The 15,126-nt window shown below is 42.0% G+C and overlaps 1 protein-coding gene across 1 annotated transcript; it reads right to left on the bottom strand.

The window, feature by feature from the left end:
• Positions 1-11,619: 11,619 nt before the first annotated feature.
• Positions 11,620-15,120, bottom strand: LOC117810081 (CUB and zona pellucida-like domain-containing protein 1). Its single transcript, XM_034679663.1, has 4 exons — positions 15,113-15,120; positions 14,672-14,771; positions 12,727-12,913; positions 11,620-12,628 (listed from the first exon to the last, which is right to left on the bottom strand). The coding sequence occupies exons 2-4, from the start codon at positions 14,711-14,713 to the stop codon at positions 12,492-12,494; spliced, it is 366 nt and encodes a 121-aa protein (XP_034535554.1). The 5' UTR covers positions 14,714-14,771; positions 15,113-15,120; the 3' UTR covers positions 11,620-12,491.
• Between the last annotated feature and the right edge of the window lie 6 nt (positions 15,121-15,126).

The raw sequence follows: 15,126 nt of genomic DNA, 5'->3' as shown, positions 1-15,126 counted from the left end.
TGAGCTCCCTTGTCTCGTAGATTCCTCTGAGCTGCCGTAGACGTCCTCCTGCTGCGGACGATCTGGACTCCAGCTGATACGGACGTGCTGGACTCCAGCGGCAACAGCTTCTACTACTCGTCTCATCACTATCACCTCTCTCTCTTACTCCCCTCTATCTGTCTTTCCAGACCCAACTCAGTCGAGGCATGATGGCTGTCTAACATGAGTCTGGTCCTGCTGGAGGTTTCTGCCTGTTAAAGGAAGTTTGTCCTCTCCACTGTAACTAGCTAAATACTGTGAGGTGCAATGCTCATGATGGATTAAGGTGGGGTCAGACTGAGTCTGATCCTGTCTTGGTGTTGGGTCTCTGTTCATAATTTGACATAGAGTGGTCTAGACCTGCTCTGTTTGTAAAAGAGTCTTGAGATAACGTTTGTTGTGATTTGGCGCTGTACAAATAAAGATTGATTGATTGATTGATCATATTAACCATGAGTCTTCATTTGAAAGATAGCAGGTAGTGAATGAGAAATCAAATAATTCACATTTTAAAGTTTATTTTTACATCCTAAAGAGTTCATCTTTACCTCTGTCTCTTGTGCATTTCTGATTAAAAACCCTTATCTTGTCTCTGATTGAATATCTGCATGAAGAGAAAAGAAACTCAAAAGAAGATGTTTTTAACATTTCCCCCAAAGGTTTAATCTGAGTTTGGTGATCAGTGTTTGCTGATGTTGTGGCCCTGAAGCTTAACCTGAAGTTTAATTTCATGATTACAAAAAACTTTTAATGTCCTGCAAATATATTTAATCGAATGCAAAATTCAAAATATTAAATACATGCAAGAAAAATTCTAAATATGTAACAACATAAGATATTCAGAGAACATGAAATCGCCTCATGTACGGAGGACGATGAGAGCCACTGAAAACATGTTGTTTTTTTTTATTTCTAACTTCATGAAGAGAAATTAAAAAAAGAGGGAAAATTAAAGGTCTGATTTTTTTAATTTTTTTGTAGTGGCCCCAATCGTCTTCAAAACACATGAAATGTTTTTGCATACATTTTTGTTTTTGTGAAAAAAACCTTTTCTCAACTTTAGTGAAATGTTTGGAAAGTCTATTCAATTCTTATCATTAATTAAATAGTTTGACCTTTTTTGTAGAATATTTAAAGTTTTTGTGTTTGATGAAATACTTTTTTTCTATGCATTAGTAAAAAATGTTTTTTTGCAGTTTCCCCTCAGGGCCACCGTAGATTATCCATAAAATACATCAGAAATTGGGTAATAGCTGTGTATATATATATATGTGTGTGTGTGTGTGTGTGTGTGTGTGTGTGTGTGTGTGTGTGTGTGTGTGTGTGTATGCATATATGTTTCTTGTTAATTTCATTTATTTATTCATTATTTATTTAATTTAGTCTTTTCATGATTTATTTTGTTTTCTTTCTTCTTCACTAAGTGAGGTTCATTGGGAGAGGGGCTCTGTTGGAGCTTTGGGATGTTCCACTGTTCCAAAAATGAGACATCATTGTTGTATATGTTTGTTTGTGTATAACTGTCAAAAAAACAATAAAAAGACCTTGACCAAAAAAAGAGAACAGGCAACAGAGTGCTCGTTTAACATTTAAGCATTTTCACATGTGATCTACATCTGTCTTGAGTCTTGATTCTTCAAAAGTAATGATGTAAGGCTGAAGAACTCCACCGACATCTCCTCGAGTTCCCTTCGATGCCGGTTCTTGTAGAAGTTAAACCGTCCCTTTCCTTCGTCTCTTCAAAAGTTGATCCATTAAAGGTGACATATTCTGCTCTTTCTCATCAACATATATTGGTCTAAGAGGTCCCCAAAACATGTCTTTAAAGTTTATGCTCAAAAAAACACTTTGAAATCAGATTTTGGTCTGCCTGAAAAACCCTCTTCTTCAGCCCTCCTCAGAACAGGCTGTTTTCTCTCTGACCACGCCCCCTCAGGAAGTGGGTGTGGCCTCCTCGGCTCTCCAGCACGTTGATCTAATGTTTACATGTTGGCTGAATATACACGGCTGCTCACAGACCCGCGTTACTTCAACCCTCTGAATCTGATCCAGAATCTGATCCTGACGGAGAGGCGCCTGCAGCAGGACCTTTCTGAACCATTGGTCACAGATTTAGTGTTTCTTGTTGTTTTATTTGTCAGCATGTCGACGTGTGTCTTGGTACACAGCTACCAACATGTAGCTATGTAGCTATGCTAACTAGCGCTAGCACTTTTCCATGATAAATAAAAATCATCCACTAGATCTTCAAATCTGCAGACGTGGGGAGTCAAAGCGACCTTTGTGTTTATTAAGACAGCCTACAACTAGCATGCCTCCCTCCTAAGCTCCTTGTTAGCACACATGTGTGCAGGGAATGAAAAACGGAGGAGGGGTTGAGTTGTATTTTATACAGTCTATGGGCTGAACAAGCTCCGAGCTCTGACTTCCTGTTACAGACCGGATGGCGTTGTGACGTATGAAAAACACTGAAAACTGAAACGGCTGGTTTCAGCACACATTTACAGAAAGGTGGAGAAATCAGAACAGGGGCAGAATGGATTCTTTGACTTTTCAGGGGGTTTGTAGACAGGGACACAGATTTCAGGGAGAGAACCATTAAAGAGTCCATTCTGCAGGATATGTCACCTTTAAAGGGATTTATTTTAAAGTTAAGTAAAGTTAAGAGGAGTTTTAAACTGATACTGACGCCCCTTTATGATCTACAAAACACACATCTTCTGATTGTGTTGTGATGTTAACACCTGGACCCGCTGTGAGGGGTCAGTGTCAGACCAGAGGACTCAGAGCCAGCTGAAGAACCGGACGTTATTTACATTTTCAACAGCAAATATTCAAAATGAGTGACCCATGCGACCATTCAAAGACAGCAGGATATCTTTATGGCGCTAAACAACCTGCCATAAGAACAGTTCCCCCCCACCCCCCCTCTGATGAACACTAAACCATAACAGTGTCATACCTGTTGGATCAATACTCTCTGTAAATATACAATGCAACAATTCTCCAAGCAGAATTCCAGATTTCTATTTCTATTATTATTTAACTACTATTTTTTACCACCTCTGCTACTCAGCACTGCACTATTATGATATTATTATAGCCTGTACATATTAATCATGCCTATATAGTTGTTCTTTTGTATTTATAACTGATGTTATTGTTATTATATTTATATTTTTATTTGTAGGTCTTATTCTTATGCCTTGTACAAAGAGAGCACAGTTTACCAAAGTCAAATTCCTTGTGTGTTCAAGCATACCTGGCCAATAAAGCTGATTCTGATGCTTCTGATTCTGATGCTGGCAGAAAGTACAATTATGCAACGTACAGAACAAGATCATACATCTTCACCTCTAGGAAGGCAAATCAACAAGAATGTAAAGTTCCTCTCATCAACGTCAACGAGGGGGTTTCGGGTAACACTCCTGCTCTGAGTGTTTACTGTAAGTCTGAGGCGTCAGCGTACAAGGAAGTAGATTTACTGTAAAAAATGTTTATCTCCATCTAAGAATGAAGACACCGGGTTAAGGTCACTCCAGCTTGTAAAACTCGTTTGACAAACTGGAAGTGAAGAAAGAGGCGTCTGATCGTGAAATTCAAGTGATTTCACGAGAGATCAAAGTGAAGAAGAAACCTGGAAGTAAATTTACAGGAAATCTGCAAGAAAAATCAAAATCAGACCAAATTGTTGATCTCAGATCTCATTCATTTACTATCAAGTGCTTCCAAAACATCTTGTGGGAGGTCAGGGTTTAAATTGAAGGAGCACAAGACCTCCATCCATCCATCTTCTTCCACTTATCCGGGTCTGGGTCTCGGGGGCAGCAGTCTCAGCAGGGAAGCCCAGACACTCCTCTCCCCGACCTCTTCCACCAGCTCCTCTGGGAGGATACCGAGGCGCTCCCAGGCCAGCTGAGAGACATAAAAATCAGACACCCTCGTATCTTAAAGACCTCATAGTGACCTATTACCCCTCTAGAACTCTATGCTCCCAACATGCAGGCTTGCTAGTTGTACCTAAAGTCTCTAAAAGTAGTGTGGGAGGTAGAACCTTCAGTTATCAGGCCCCTCTCCTTTGAAATCATCTACCAGTCAGGGTCCGGGAGGCAGACACCCTCTCTACTTTTAAGAGTAGGCTTCAAACTTTCCTTTTTGATAAAGCTTATAGTTAGAGCTGGATCAGGCTTGGACCAGGTCTTAGTTATGCTGCTATAGGCCTAGACTGCCGGGGGAACTGGCACACTGACACACTGGGATCCTAGCTCACCCCCTTCCCCCCAACCCCTTCATCACTTACTTTAACTCTGCCTGACCCATTAAAGTTACTAACCATAGACCTTTCTGGAGTCCCTGAGCTCCCTTGTCTCGTAGATTCCTCTGAGCTGCCGTAGACGTCCTCCTGCTAATCTTTATTTGTATCGCGCCAAATCACAACAAACGTTATCTCAAAATCTTTTACAAACAGAGCAGGTCTAGACCACTCTATGTCAAATTATGAACAGAGACCCAACACCAAGACAGGATCAGACTCAGTCTGACCCCACCTTAATCCACCATGAGCATTACACCTCACAGTATTTAGCTAGTTACAGTGGAGAGGACAAACTTCCTTTAACAGGCAGAAACCTCCAGCAGGACCAGACTCATGTTAGACACACATCTGCTGAGACCGAGTTGGGTCTGGAAAGACAGATAGAGGGGAGTAAGAGAGAGAAGTCCAGATCGTCCGCAGCAGGAGGACGTCTACGGCAGCTCAGAGGAATCTACGAGACAAGGGAGCTCAGGGACTCCAGAAAGGTCTATGGTTAGTAACTTTAATGGGACAGGAAGAGTTAAAGTAAGTGATGAAGGGGTTGGGGGGAAGGGGATGAGCTAGGATCCCAGTGTGTCAGTGCGCAAGTTCCCCCGGCAGTCTAGGCCTATAGCAGCATAACTAAGACCTGGTCCAAGCCTGATCCAGCTCTAACTATAAGCTTTATCAAAAAGGAAAGTTTGAAGCCTACTCTTAAAAGTAGAGAGGGTGTCTGCCTCCCGGACCCTGACTGGTAGATGATTCCAAAGGAGAGGGGCCTGATAACTGAAGGCTCTACCTCCCATACTACTCTTAGAGACTTTAGGTACGATGAGCAGGCCTGCATGTTGGGAGTGTAGAGTTCTAGAGGGGTAATAGGTCACTATGAGCTCTTTAAGATATGAGGGTGTCTGATTTTTAAGAGCTTTGTAGGTTAAAAGAAGGATTTTAAATTCTATTCTACATTTTATTGGGAGTCAGTGTAGAGAAGCTAACACTGGAGAGATGTGCTCTCTCTTCCTAGTTCTAGTCAATACTCGAGCTGCAGCGTTTTGAACTAGCTGAAGAGTCTGTAGAGACTTATTGGGGCAGCCTGATAAGAGGGAGTTACAGTAATCTAACCTGGAGGGAACAAATGCACGGACTAGTTTTTCTGCGTCGCTCTGAGACAGGATGTGTCATAGTGAAAATAGGCTGACTTTGAGATTTGCTGAATTTGGGAGTTGAAGGATAAATCTTGATCAAATAGGACTCCTAGATTCCTAGCCGAGGTGCTGGATGCCAGACTAATGCCGTCTAAGGTACTTCTATTATTAGAAAAAGTCTCTCTGAGGTGTTTGGGGCCGATAACAATCACTTCAGTGTTTCCTGAGTTTAGCAGTAAGAAATTTCTGGTCATCCAGGTCTTTATGTCTTTAAGACAAGCTTCTAATTTAGATAACTGATTGGTTTCTTCTGGCTTCACTGATAAATAGAGCTGAGTGTCATCAGCATAACAATGAAAATGAATGGAGTGTTTCCTCATGATGTTACCTAGAGGAAGCATATATAAGGTGAAAAGAAACAATTGAACACGTTAATAATCTAGGAAGAGAGCGAGGTTTATCCAAACTGCTGTTGGTAAAGTGTGTGGGTAAAGAGAATCACAGGTCAACAGCAGGTATTGTTGATCGTGGTGTGAACTAAAACACGTGGAAGGACAACAATCTCTTATCACTGTCAGTCAAACCGTAACATGAACCTGTCCGGGCTCCTTTATCTGAAACTATAAAATTATAAGATCTTATCACTCGGCATGTGATGCAGATGAGATTGTTTGGAGCTGATTTGCAGGAAATCATAAGAGGTCTTTTTTCCTGTCAAAGATAGAAACGATAGTCCACTGGTGTTCGCATGAATACAGTTCAGGTAGTTCAGGCATCGGATTCAGATTCCTCCCTTTGAAGAGGAACTAATCTTCATCAGTCCACCTCATGGGAAACTCTTCTTCTTTACTCTGGTGTTGAATGTGCAACGAACACGTCGATCACAGGATCACATGGGCGCCATTTGGAGTTCAGTGCCTTTCTCATGGAACAGGAAGGACCGTATCAGAGAGATTCTGGGTCCATATACAGCAGTGTTCATTTAGGCAGCTATTTAGGGTTAGGGTTAGGGTTTGGATTAGGGTTAGGGTTAGGGTTAGGGTTAGGGTTAGGGTCAGGGTTAGGGTTAGGGTTTGGATTAGGGTTAGGGTTAGGGTTAGGGTTAGGGTTAGGGTCAGGGTTAGGGTTAGGGTTTGGATTAGGGTTAGGGTTAGGGTTTGGATTAGGGTTAGGATTAGGGTTAGGGTTTGGATTAGGGTTAGGGTTAGGATTAGGGTTAGGATTAGGGTTAGGGTTTGGATTAGGGTTAGGGTTAGGATTAGGGTTAGGGTTAGGATTAGGGTTAGGATTAGGGTTAGGGTTTGGATTAGGGTTAGGGTTAGGATTAGGGTTAGGGTTAGGATTAGGGTTAGGGTTTGGATTAGGGTTAGGATTAGGATTAGGGTTAGGATTAGGGTTTGGATAAGGGTTAGGGTTAGGGTTAGGATTAGGGTTAGGGTTTGGATTAGGGTTAGGGTTAGGATTAGGATTAGGGTTAGGATTAGGGTTCGGATTAGGGTTTGGGTTAGGGTTAGGGTTAGGGTTTGGATTAGGATTAGGGTTCGGATTAGGGTTTGGGTTAGGATTAGGGTTAGGGTTCGGATTAGGGTTAGAACCAGAACCAAACTCAAGCAAACAGAACCAGAACCAAACCAGAACCAAACCAGAACCAAACCAGAACCAAACTCAAGCAAACCGAACCAGAACCGAACCAGAACCGAACCAGAACCGAACCAGAACCGAACCAGAACCGAACTCAAGCAAACAGAACCGGAACCCAACCAGAACCGAACTCAAGCCAACAGAACCGGAACCGAACCAGAACCGAATCAGAACCGAACCAGAACCGAACCAGAACCGAACCAGAACCGAACCAGAACCAAGCTCAAGCCAACAGAACTGGATCCGAACCAGAACCGAACCAGAACCGAACCAGAACCGAACTCAAGCAAACAGAACCGGAACCGAACCAGAACCGAACCAGAACCGAACCAGAACCGAATCAGAACCGAACCAGAACCGAACCAGAACCGAACCAGAACCAAACTCAAGCTAACAGAACTGGATCCGAACCAGAACCGAACCAGAACCGAACCAGAACCGAACCAGCTCTGAACTCAAGCAAACAGAACCGGAACCAGAATCAGAACCGAACCAGAATCAGAACCGAACCTGAACCGAACCAGAACCAAACTCAAGCGCCGAACCAGAACCAAAGTCAAACAAACATTATTAATGTCCTCAGTTTGGATGGTCTGATCCGGTTTCTCCTCTCAGTGAGTATTTGCCCGGTCTTTGAGAAGAACCCTAACCCTAACCCTCTCAGAAGGAACAGATGAAGCCACGATACACAGCCTCCCCTCCATCACCTGGATCCTATATCCTCACATGTGATTGGCCGCATGGCCGCCATGCTGACCAATCAAAACAAAGTTCTGCTGTGAGCAGAGCTGGGGCTGAGCAGGGAAAGGAACTAACTGGGAGCCGGCTCTTCTGATCCACTATAAAGCATGGACTCTCAGAGCTGCAGCTTCTGATCATGACACATCACAGGCGCTCTGAAATGCATCTTCATCTTTGATGACGAGGAGTTGATCCAAACTTACTAAATGTGTCTGATGTTTCACCAAACTGGATTAAATCAAGCTGTAGACGCCAAGCTTTTTACGGTAACCACGGCAACAAGGTGAGGTGAGGAGAGCTGGTTCATAAAGCACACCTGCTGCAGGTAGAGACCAAGCTAACACTGAGCCCCTCAGATAAGAACTCAGCCTGTCACAGGAAGTCATCACGCCATCTTTAAAGACGCACAGCACAGGGGGAAACATGGAGTCTGAATGTCCCACGGTCCAACACTAAAGTTTTCATCTCTTCAACAAAATCTAAACATATGTTCATCAGAGTTTTTATTATCAGTGAAGAACTTTAACTCTTCATGGTCTCATTTTCATCATGAAGAAATGAGTCGTTGACGAACATTTATGGTCATAATTTCATTAAAGAAATGAACACTAATATTCATCGACACCAAGTCGTCCTCATCTCAGGTCTTCTAACTTCTGATAACTATTCTGCATCCACAGCAGCCAGACGAAGTCTTTCAGACCGAACCATCCAGATCCTGGAGCACAGGCCACTTCAAGCATGTCACCCCCACATCTGTAACAATCTCACAGATCTGCATCACGATCCCATTCCACTGAGCTCCATCCAAATATGACTGTTTTGGGGGGGCAAGACCAGCCTGAGCAGATGAACCCCCAGACTCTCCCTCTGCTGGGCTTTCAGTAGATCCTCTCAGACCACCCTGACACACGACATCCACCCTCCAGCTTTACCTCAACATACTTACTCAGGAGTTTGAGTGAATACAGAGGTCAAACTTCTGGTAACAGCTGTTATAAGATGGTCTCAAATTCACAACCCTGAATTTTAATTTTGCATGCAAGCACATACAAGTATTATTCTTTATCTAACATGAAAAGATGAATCTTTGACAACCAGAAGCAGCTGCCATGAACCTTTGTGAAGAGTTGGCGCGATAGAAACAGCAGCATCAAAACATCCAGCAGAGCCAGACGATGGGCTGTTTTTAAATTCCACAGCTACTCTGACACTGGTTCACTGAACCTCGCGCTGCAGGTGGGGTTGCTTCTGGTCCAATAACAACTAATACAAAGAGAAACCAAAAGCTGTTTCATGCATGGTGCCATCCAACAATGGCTTTAAATCTTCTGGGTGCAGCAGACGGTGAACAAGGGTGTGGAAAGATCGTGACAACGTGACATTTGCAAGAATCTATCCAAGCATGCCATTATTGGTAAATGAGTGAGATTAACATTTATTGAATGGAAACATAAACATTCATGTACGGTGTATTAAGTGAGTTAGTGGGTGAATCTATTGAGTAAATAAATAAATAGACAGTGATTGTCCAGTTTATTAGTGGAGGAGTGGATAAATAGAGTTTTTGAATGAATAAAATCACATATTTTATACATTATGTAACAGTTGTGTTTAAGTACTAATTATATAATCCACTAAAAGTTCATCTCTTTATGATTTCCATTTTTAAAGAAATCTTTATTGAATGCATTGAATAAGACATAGATTACTAAATTACAGAGCTTTATCAATTAATCAATCAATCAATCAATCAATCAATCAATCAATCTTTATTTGTATCGCGCCAAATCACATCAAACATTATCTCAAGACTCTTTTACAAACAGAGCAGGTCTAGACCACTCTATGTCAAATTATCAGTGTTGGGAATAACGGGTGATCTAATTAATTACTATTTCAAACGTTACAACGCCGCTACCGTTACCGACAGAGAAATGTGGCGCGTTATTATGCACTGAAATCTAACAGCTCTCATCCGACCTGGCTCGCTCAGCCAGGCACAGGACAGGAGCTGCAAATAAAATGTTTGTTGGCTGTCTTTCTTTGGTGAGGGGGAGGGCTGACAGACACATAAGTAATGATGATTGGCTAAAGGTAGAGTACAATTTCACGTTAAGCCAATCAGTGCCAGAGTTCAGGTAGGTGGGTGTTGTTGTTTAAACCTCAACGCGCCGCCGCAAACAGCCGCACAAGAGAACTAGATGCAATAATGACGAGTCCAGAGCGGTCTGTTCCGATAAAATTGGCATTCACAGGATGGAAGTACAGGCACTCCTTCAACATCATCGATATAAAAGGCAAGAATATACATGTTAAGTGCACATTATGTCCCCGAGCGAAGTGTTTGTCCGCGTCCGTTCAGAGTAACTCCAATCTCATGAAGCACCTCTCAACGGCACACGCCACTACGAAGCTACTAGCCAAAAACACAGACAACGCCGTTGATGGTGCCGGCGCTGCTAGTGCGTGTTATTGTTGAAACTTTTAGTAGTGAAGAAAATACTTGAATTACGGCCTACAGTAGGTCTACCAGTTGTGGTTTGAGGTCCAATAAATATTAAGTTAAATGAAGTACCCGTCTATGCTGTTCTACTCTATGCAACTGGCCCGTGAAACCCACTCAGAAATCAAAATTAATTTACATATTTGAAGGTTTTTTAAAAAAAGTAACGCAATAATTACTTTCCCAGGTAACTAATTACATTCATGAAGGAGTAATTCAGTTACTAATTCAATTACTTTTTGGGGAAAGTAACTAGTAACTATGACTAATTACTTTTTTAAAGTATTTTGCCCAACACTGCAAATTATGAACAGAGACCCAACACCAAGACAGGATCAGACTCAGTCTGACCCCACCTTAATCCATCATGAGCATTACACCTCACAGTATTTAGCTAGTTACAGTGGAGAGGACAAACTTCCTTTAACAGGCAGAAACCTCCAGCAGGACCAGACTCATGTTAGACACACATCTGCTGAGACCGAGTTGGGTCTGGAAAGACAGATAGAGGGGAGTAAGAGAGAGAGGTGATAGTGATGAGACGAGTCGTAGAAGCTGTTGCCGCTGGAGTCCAGATCGTCCGTATCAGCTGGAGTCCAGATCGTCCACAGCAGGAGGACGTCTACGAGACAAGGGAGCTCAGGGACTCCAGAAAGGTCTATGGTTAGTAACTTTAATGGGACAGGAAGAGTTAAAGTAAGTGATGAAGGGGTTGGGGGGAAGGGGGTGAGCTAGGATCCCAGTGTGTCAGTGTGCCAGTTCCCCCGGCAGTCTAGGCCTATAGCAGTGTAACTAAGACCTGGTCCAAGCCTGATCCAGCTCTAACTATAAGCTTTATCAAAAAGGAAAGTTTGAAGTCTACTCTTAAAAGTGGAGAGGGTGTCTGCCTCCCGGACCCTGACTGGTACACACTGAACCTTTAACAACATTGAATTATCTATTTATTTAGTATTTCTAACTTTAAGTGATTTTAAACTTTGTACTCTGACTTATTTTATGAATTGTACTGTTTTTATTTTATTTCTAATCATGACTTTTATAATTTTACCATTTCTGTTTCCTGTCTGTGTTGTTTTGTGAAGCTCTGTGGGCTGCATGCTTGTATGTATGAAAGGTGTTATATAAATGAAGTTGAATTGAGATGTCAGTGGTTATTAAATAGCTCTTTGGCTTGAAATCACCACCCCTACATTTAAGTATTAGAAATAATATCTCATGATTGGAGTTTGTGTCTTTAAAGGGTGTAAGAAAGGATGAAACAAAAACATTCCTAAATGTGAAATCTTTTATTTTTCCATAAAGTGATTGTAACAAAGTAATATACGGTTCTCAGCATGGTACAGGTAAATACAAAACACAGGTCATGTTTCAGCTGGGTGCAGACCTTCCAATCGTCTCAGCGTGATTCAACATCGTTATTGAAGTGTATAAAAATGAAAAGCCAGAAGAGTGAAAACAGAAATGTGAATGTGTTCACAGTGCCCCTCCTCAGGCCGAGCCGAGAGGTACATCATGTTGGATTTTACTGCATCGTTTTGTATCATATTGCACCCTTCAATGTTAACGATTGATTGCATCACGTGATAATAGATTTTCTGTTGGATTATTCTGTGTCGTGTTAGAACTCGTAACATGGGAACATCATTGCATCATTTTAAACAGTGTCATGATATTTACATTAAGTCATATGATTCCACATGGCCTGAAGCACGTGTGAAATAACGTGATATCCCAAAACAGTAAAAAAAAACTAAAAAAACAAGCATCTGAATGATCGCCCAGCAGCTGCAGTGCTGGAGGATCATGTCAGTGTCGAGTTGTATTAAACGTTTCCCTTTTACTCAGCTTACTCTCTGGTGTACACAATTGCAATTTGGGGGTCGTTAACTCATATTCGTAGCTTGACAAACAACCGTTCTCCATTAAACTTCTGTTGCCAAAATGCACACGCATCCCTAAATAAACAGTAAAGGGGTCCATTTGCACATCTCTCACAACCCCCCCATCCTTTTGATTCTATACATGTAAACAAATCTATAAGTCAATATTAATTCCTTCATTTAAATGTGGACTTCATAAAACACACACCACCCAGTATCCCTTAACAGACCTAAACCCAAAGTGTGATAACCTTCTGCTCATCTTAACTCTCAAACGTGGACAGAGGCTGGTATTTGACCTTGGTTGTCCTGGCTTTATAAAGGACCACTCCACTGATCATGCCAACGGCTGCAAGAAGACATCCAGCGATGAAAATCAGGTTCAGGTTCAGGTTCATCGCTGCAGAGGAGAGAAACACAGATTGAGTTTGATCAGAGTCCGACTCAGTCTCAAACAAGGCAGGTGTGCTGTTGAGAAAGGAGTTGATGTTTCCTTACCTGGGCTGTCTGCACGCTCTGCTGATCTCCTCAAACGCAGAGGACCCTGGGAAACCATGTGGGCCGAGCTCTGGGTGACGACTGCTCTCTTTCGCCTGCCATGGCTAGACTTGGGGATGCATCCCTGTGCACACCTGGTGCTGGGGTCTCCTGCCTCGCACATCAGGACTGAGCAGCTGATGTACACCTGAATACAAGAGGACATGCTGTCACTATGTGAGCAGATAAACAGACTAAATCCAGTACTAGGAACAGAGACCACATCTGTCCTGTGTTAGTGAAAATCTACAACATCATTTAAAATCCTTCTTCTGACCTACAAAGCTCTTAATGGTCAGACACCTTCGCTCCCAACATGCAGGCCTGTTCGTCTTACCTAAAGTCTCTAAAAATAGTATGGGAGGTAGAGCCTTCAGTTATCATGCACCTCTCCTTTGGAATCATCGACCAGTCAGAGTCCAGCCTATAGTTAAAGCTGGATCAGGCTTGAACCAGCTCTTATTTATGCTGCTTTAGGCTCTGATTGCATTTGGCTTAGACCGCTATAGGCTTAGATTGACACACTGGGATCCTGTCTTTCCCTCTCTCTCCTCTCTCTGCCTGTCTCTCACTTTAACTCTTCCTGTCCCATTAAAGTTACTAACCATAGACCTTTCTGGAGTCCCTGAGCTCCCTTGTCTCGTAGTTTCCTCTGGATCTCTGCTGTAGATTCCTTTTTTGGGGTCTGTTATTCATCCTTTCTTTCTTTCTTTCTTTCTTTCTTTCTCTCTTTCTTTTTTTTCTTTCTTTCTTTCTTTCTTTCTTTCTTTCTTTCTTTCTTTCTTTCTTTCTTTCTTTCTTTCTTCCATTCATCTTTCTTTCTTTCGTTCTTTCTTTCTTTCTTTCTTTCTATCTTTCTTTCTTTACTTCTTTCTTTTTTTATTTTTTGTTCCTTCTTACTTTCTTTCTTCAATTAGTCTTTCTTTCTTCCTTTCTATTATTCCTTTTTCCTTTTTATTCCTTCTTTCCTGCTGTCCTTCTTTCTTTTATTACTTTCTTTCTTTCTTTCTTTCTTTCTTTCTTTCTTTCTTTCTTTCTTTCTTTCTTTCTTTCTTTCTCTCTTTCATTCCTTCTTTGCTACTGTCATTCTTTCTTTCTTCACTTCTCTCTCTTCTCTCTTTCTGTCTTTCCCTCTTTGTCCTTCCCTTCCCCATTTCTTCTCCTCTTTTTCTTTCTTCTGGTCTCCCTCTCTTCTCTCTTTTCTTAGACCTTTCTGGAGTCCCTGAGCTCCCTTGTCTCGTAGGTTCCTCTGGATCTCTGCTGCTGTGGACGTGGTCCAGACTCCAGCTGCTACAACTACTACTATCCGTCTCCCCACTATCATCTCTCTCTCTCTTCATCTCCCTCTATCCCTCTCTCCAACACGGTCTCAGCAGATGTGTGTCTAACATGAGTCTGGTCCTGCTGGAGGTTTCTGCCTGTTAAAGGAAGTTGTCCTTGCCACTGTAACTTGCTAAATGCTGCAAAGTGCTCTGCTCATGGTGGATTAAGATGAGATCAGACTGAGTCCTGTCTGGAAGAGGGGACTGGATCTGATCAGGTCTTGATGTTGGGTCTTTGTTAATAATAGAACATAGAGGCGGTCTAGACCGGCTCTGTTTGGAAAGAGTCTGAGGAGAAGTTTGTTGGGATTATATAAATAAAGATTGATTTTTTAATGCTGTTTTTTTGTTGGTACTGTTATAGAGGCAGTTGTGCATGCTCAGCGCTTGAGTCCAAGACAAGTTTCTCCAAGGGTATAATGAAGTGTATTATATCGCTTAGAGCACTAAGTGAAAAGACATACTGCTTTTGTCCACAGGGGGGCGCCAAAATCCACACAAACTGAAAGTTCCTACAGGCTTTTAAAAACCAGAAACGATGACATTGAAGTGATTCACGCAATTTTTAAGCACATTTAATTCACCTGGTCGTACAAACCGATGAACTTGAAGGCCTCAAGGCTCATCCTGAACTCCCTGGGATGGCTGGAGTTGTGGATCTGAACAGATTGGTCCTCTGGGCACCTAGAGACAGAAAATAAAAGGATATTGATGATAGTGAATCTTGCAGTTGTAATTCTGTAGCTCAAAACAGACATTATCATACCGGCACAAGTATTTGAAATAATGTGAGAGATAATGACAAAGGAAAGATTTTAAAAAACTAAACATTTCTTAGAGATAGCCTGAAGAGTTTGGGAGTGTAGGTGTTTAAAGAATGATAAAGTTAAACACTGGGAGAAGATGTTTTAAAGCTGGGCCTAGAAACAGTATTTTAACTAGTCATAAAACTCAGGAACCAAAACGGTTCTAGAAAATAGTTCCTTGTGTCCTCTGTTTCCAGTAGAGAGTTTAATCTCACGTACCCGTTCTCGATGAT

This window comes from Notolabrus celidotus, chromosome 3 (assembly GCF_009762535.1).
Source record: "Notolabrus celidotus isolate fNotCel1 chromosome 3, fNotCel1.pri, whole genome shotgun sequence".
NCBI lineage: Eukaryota > Metazoa > Chordata > Actinopteri > Labriformes > Labridae > Notolabrus > Notolabrus celidotus.
This window is presented reverse-complemented; position numbering and strand designations above follow the sequence as displayed.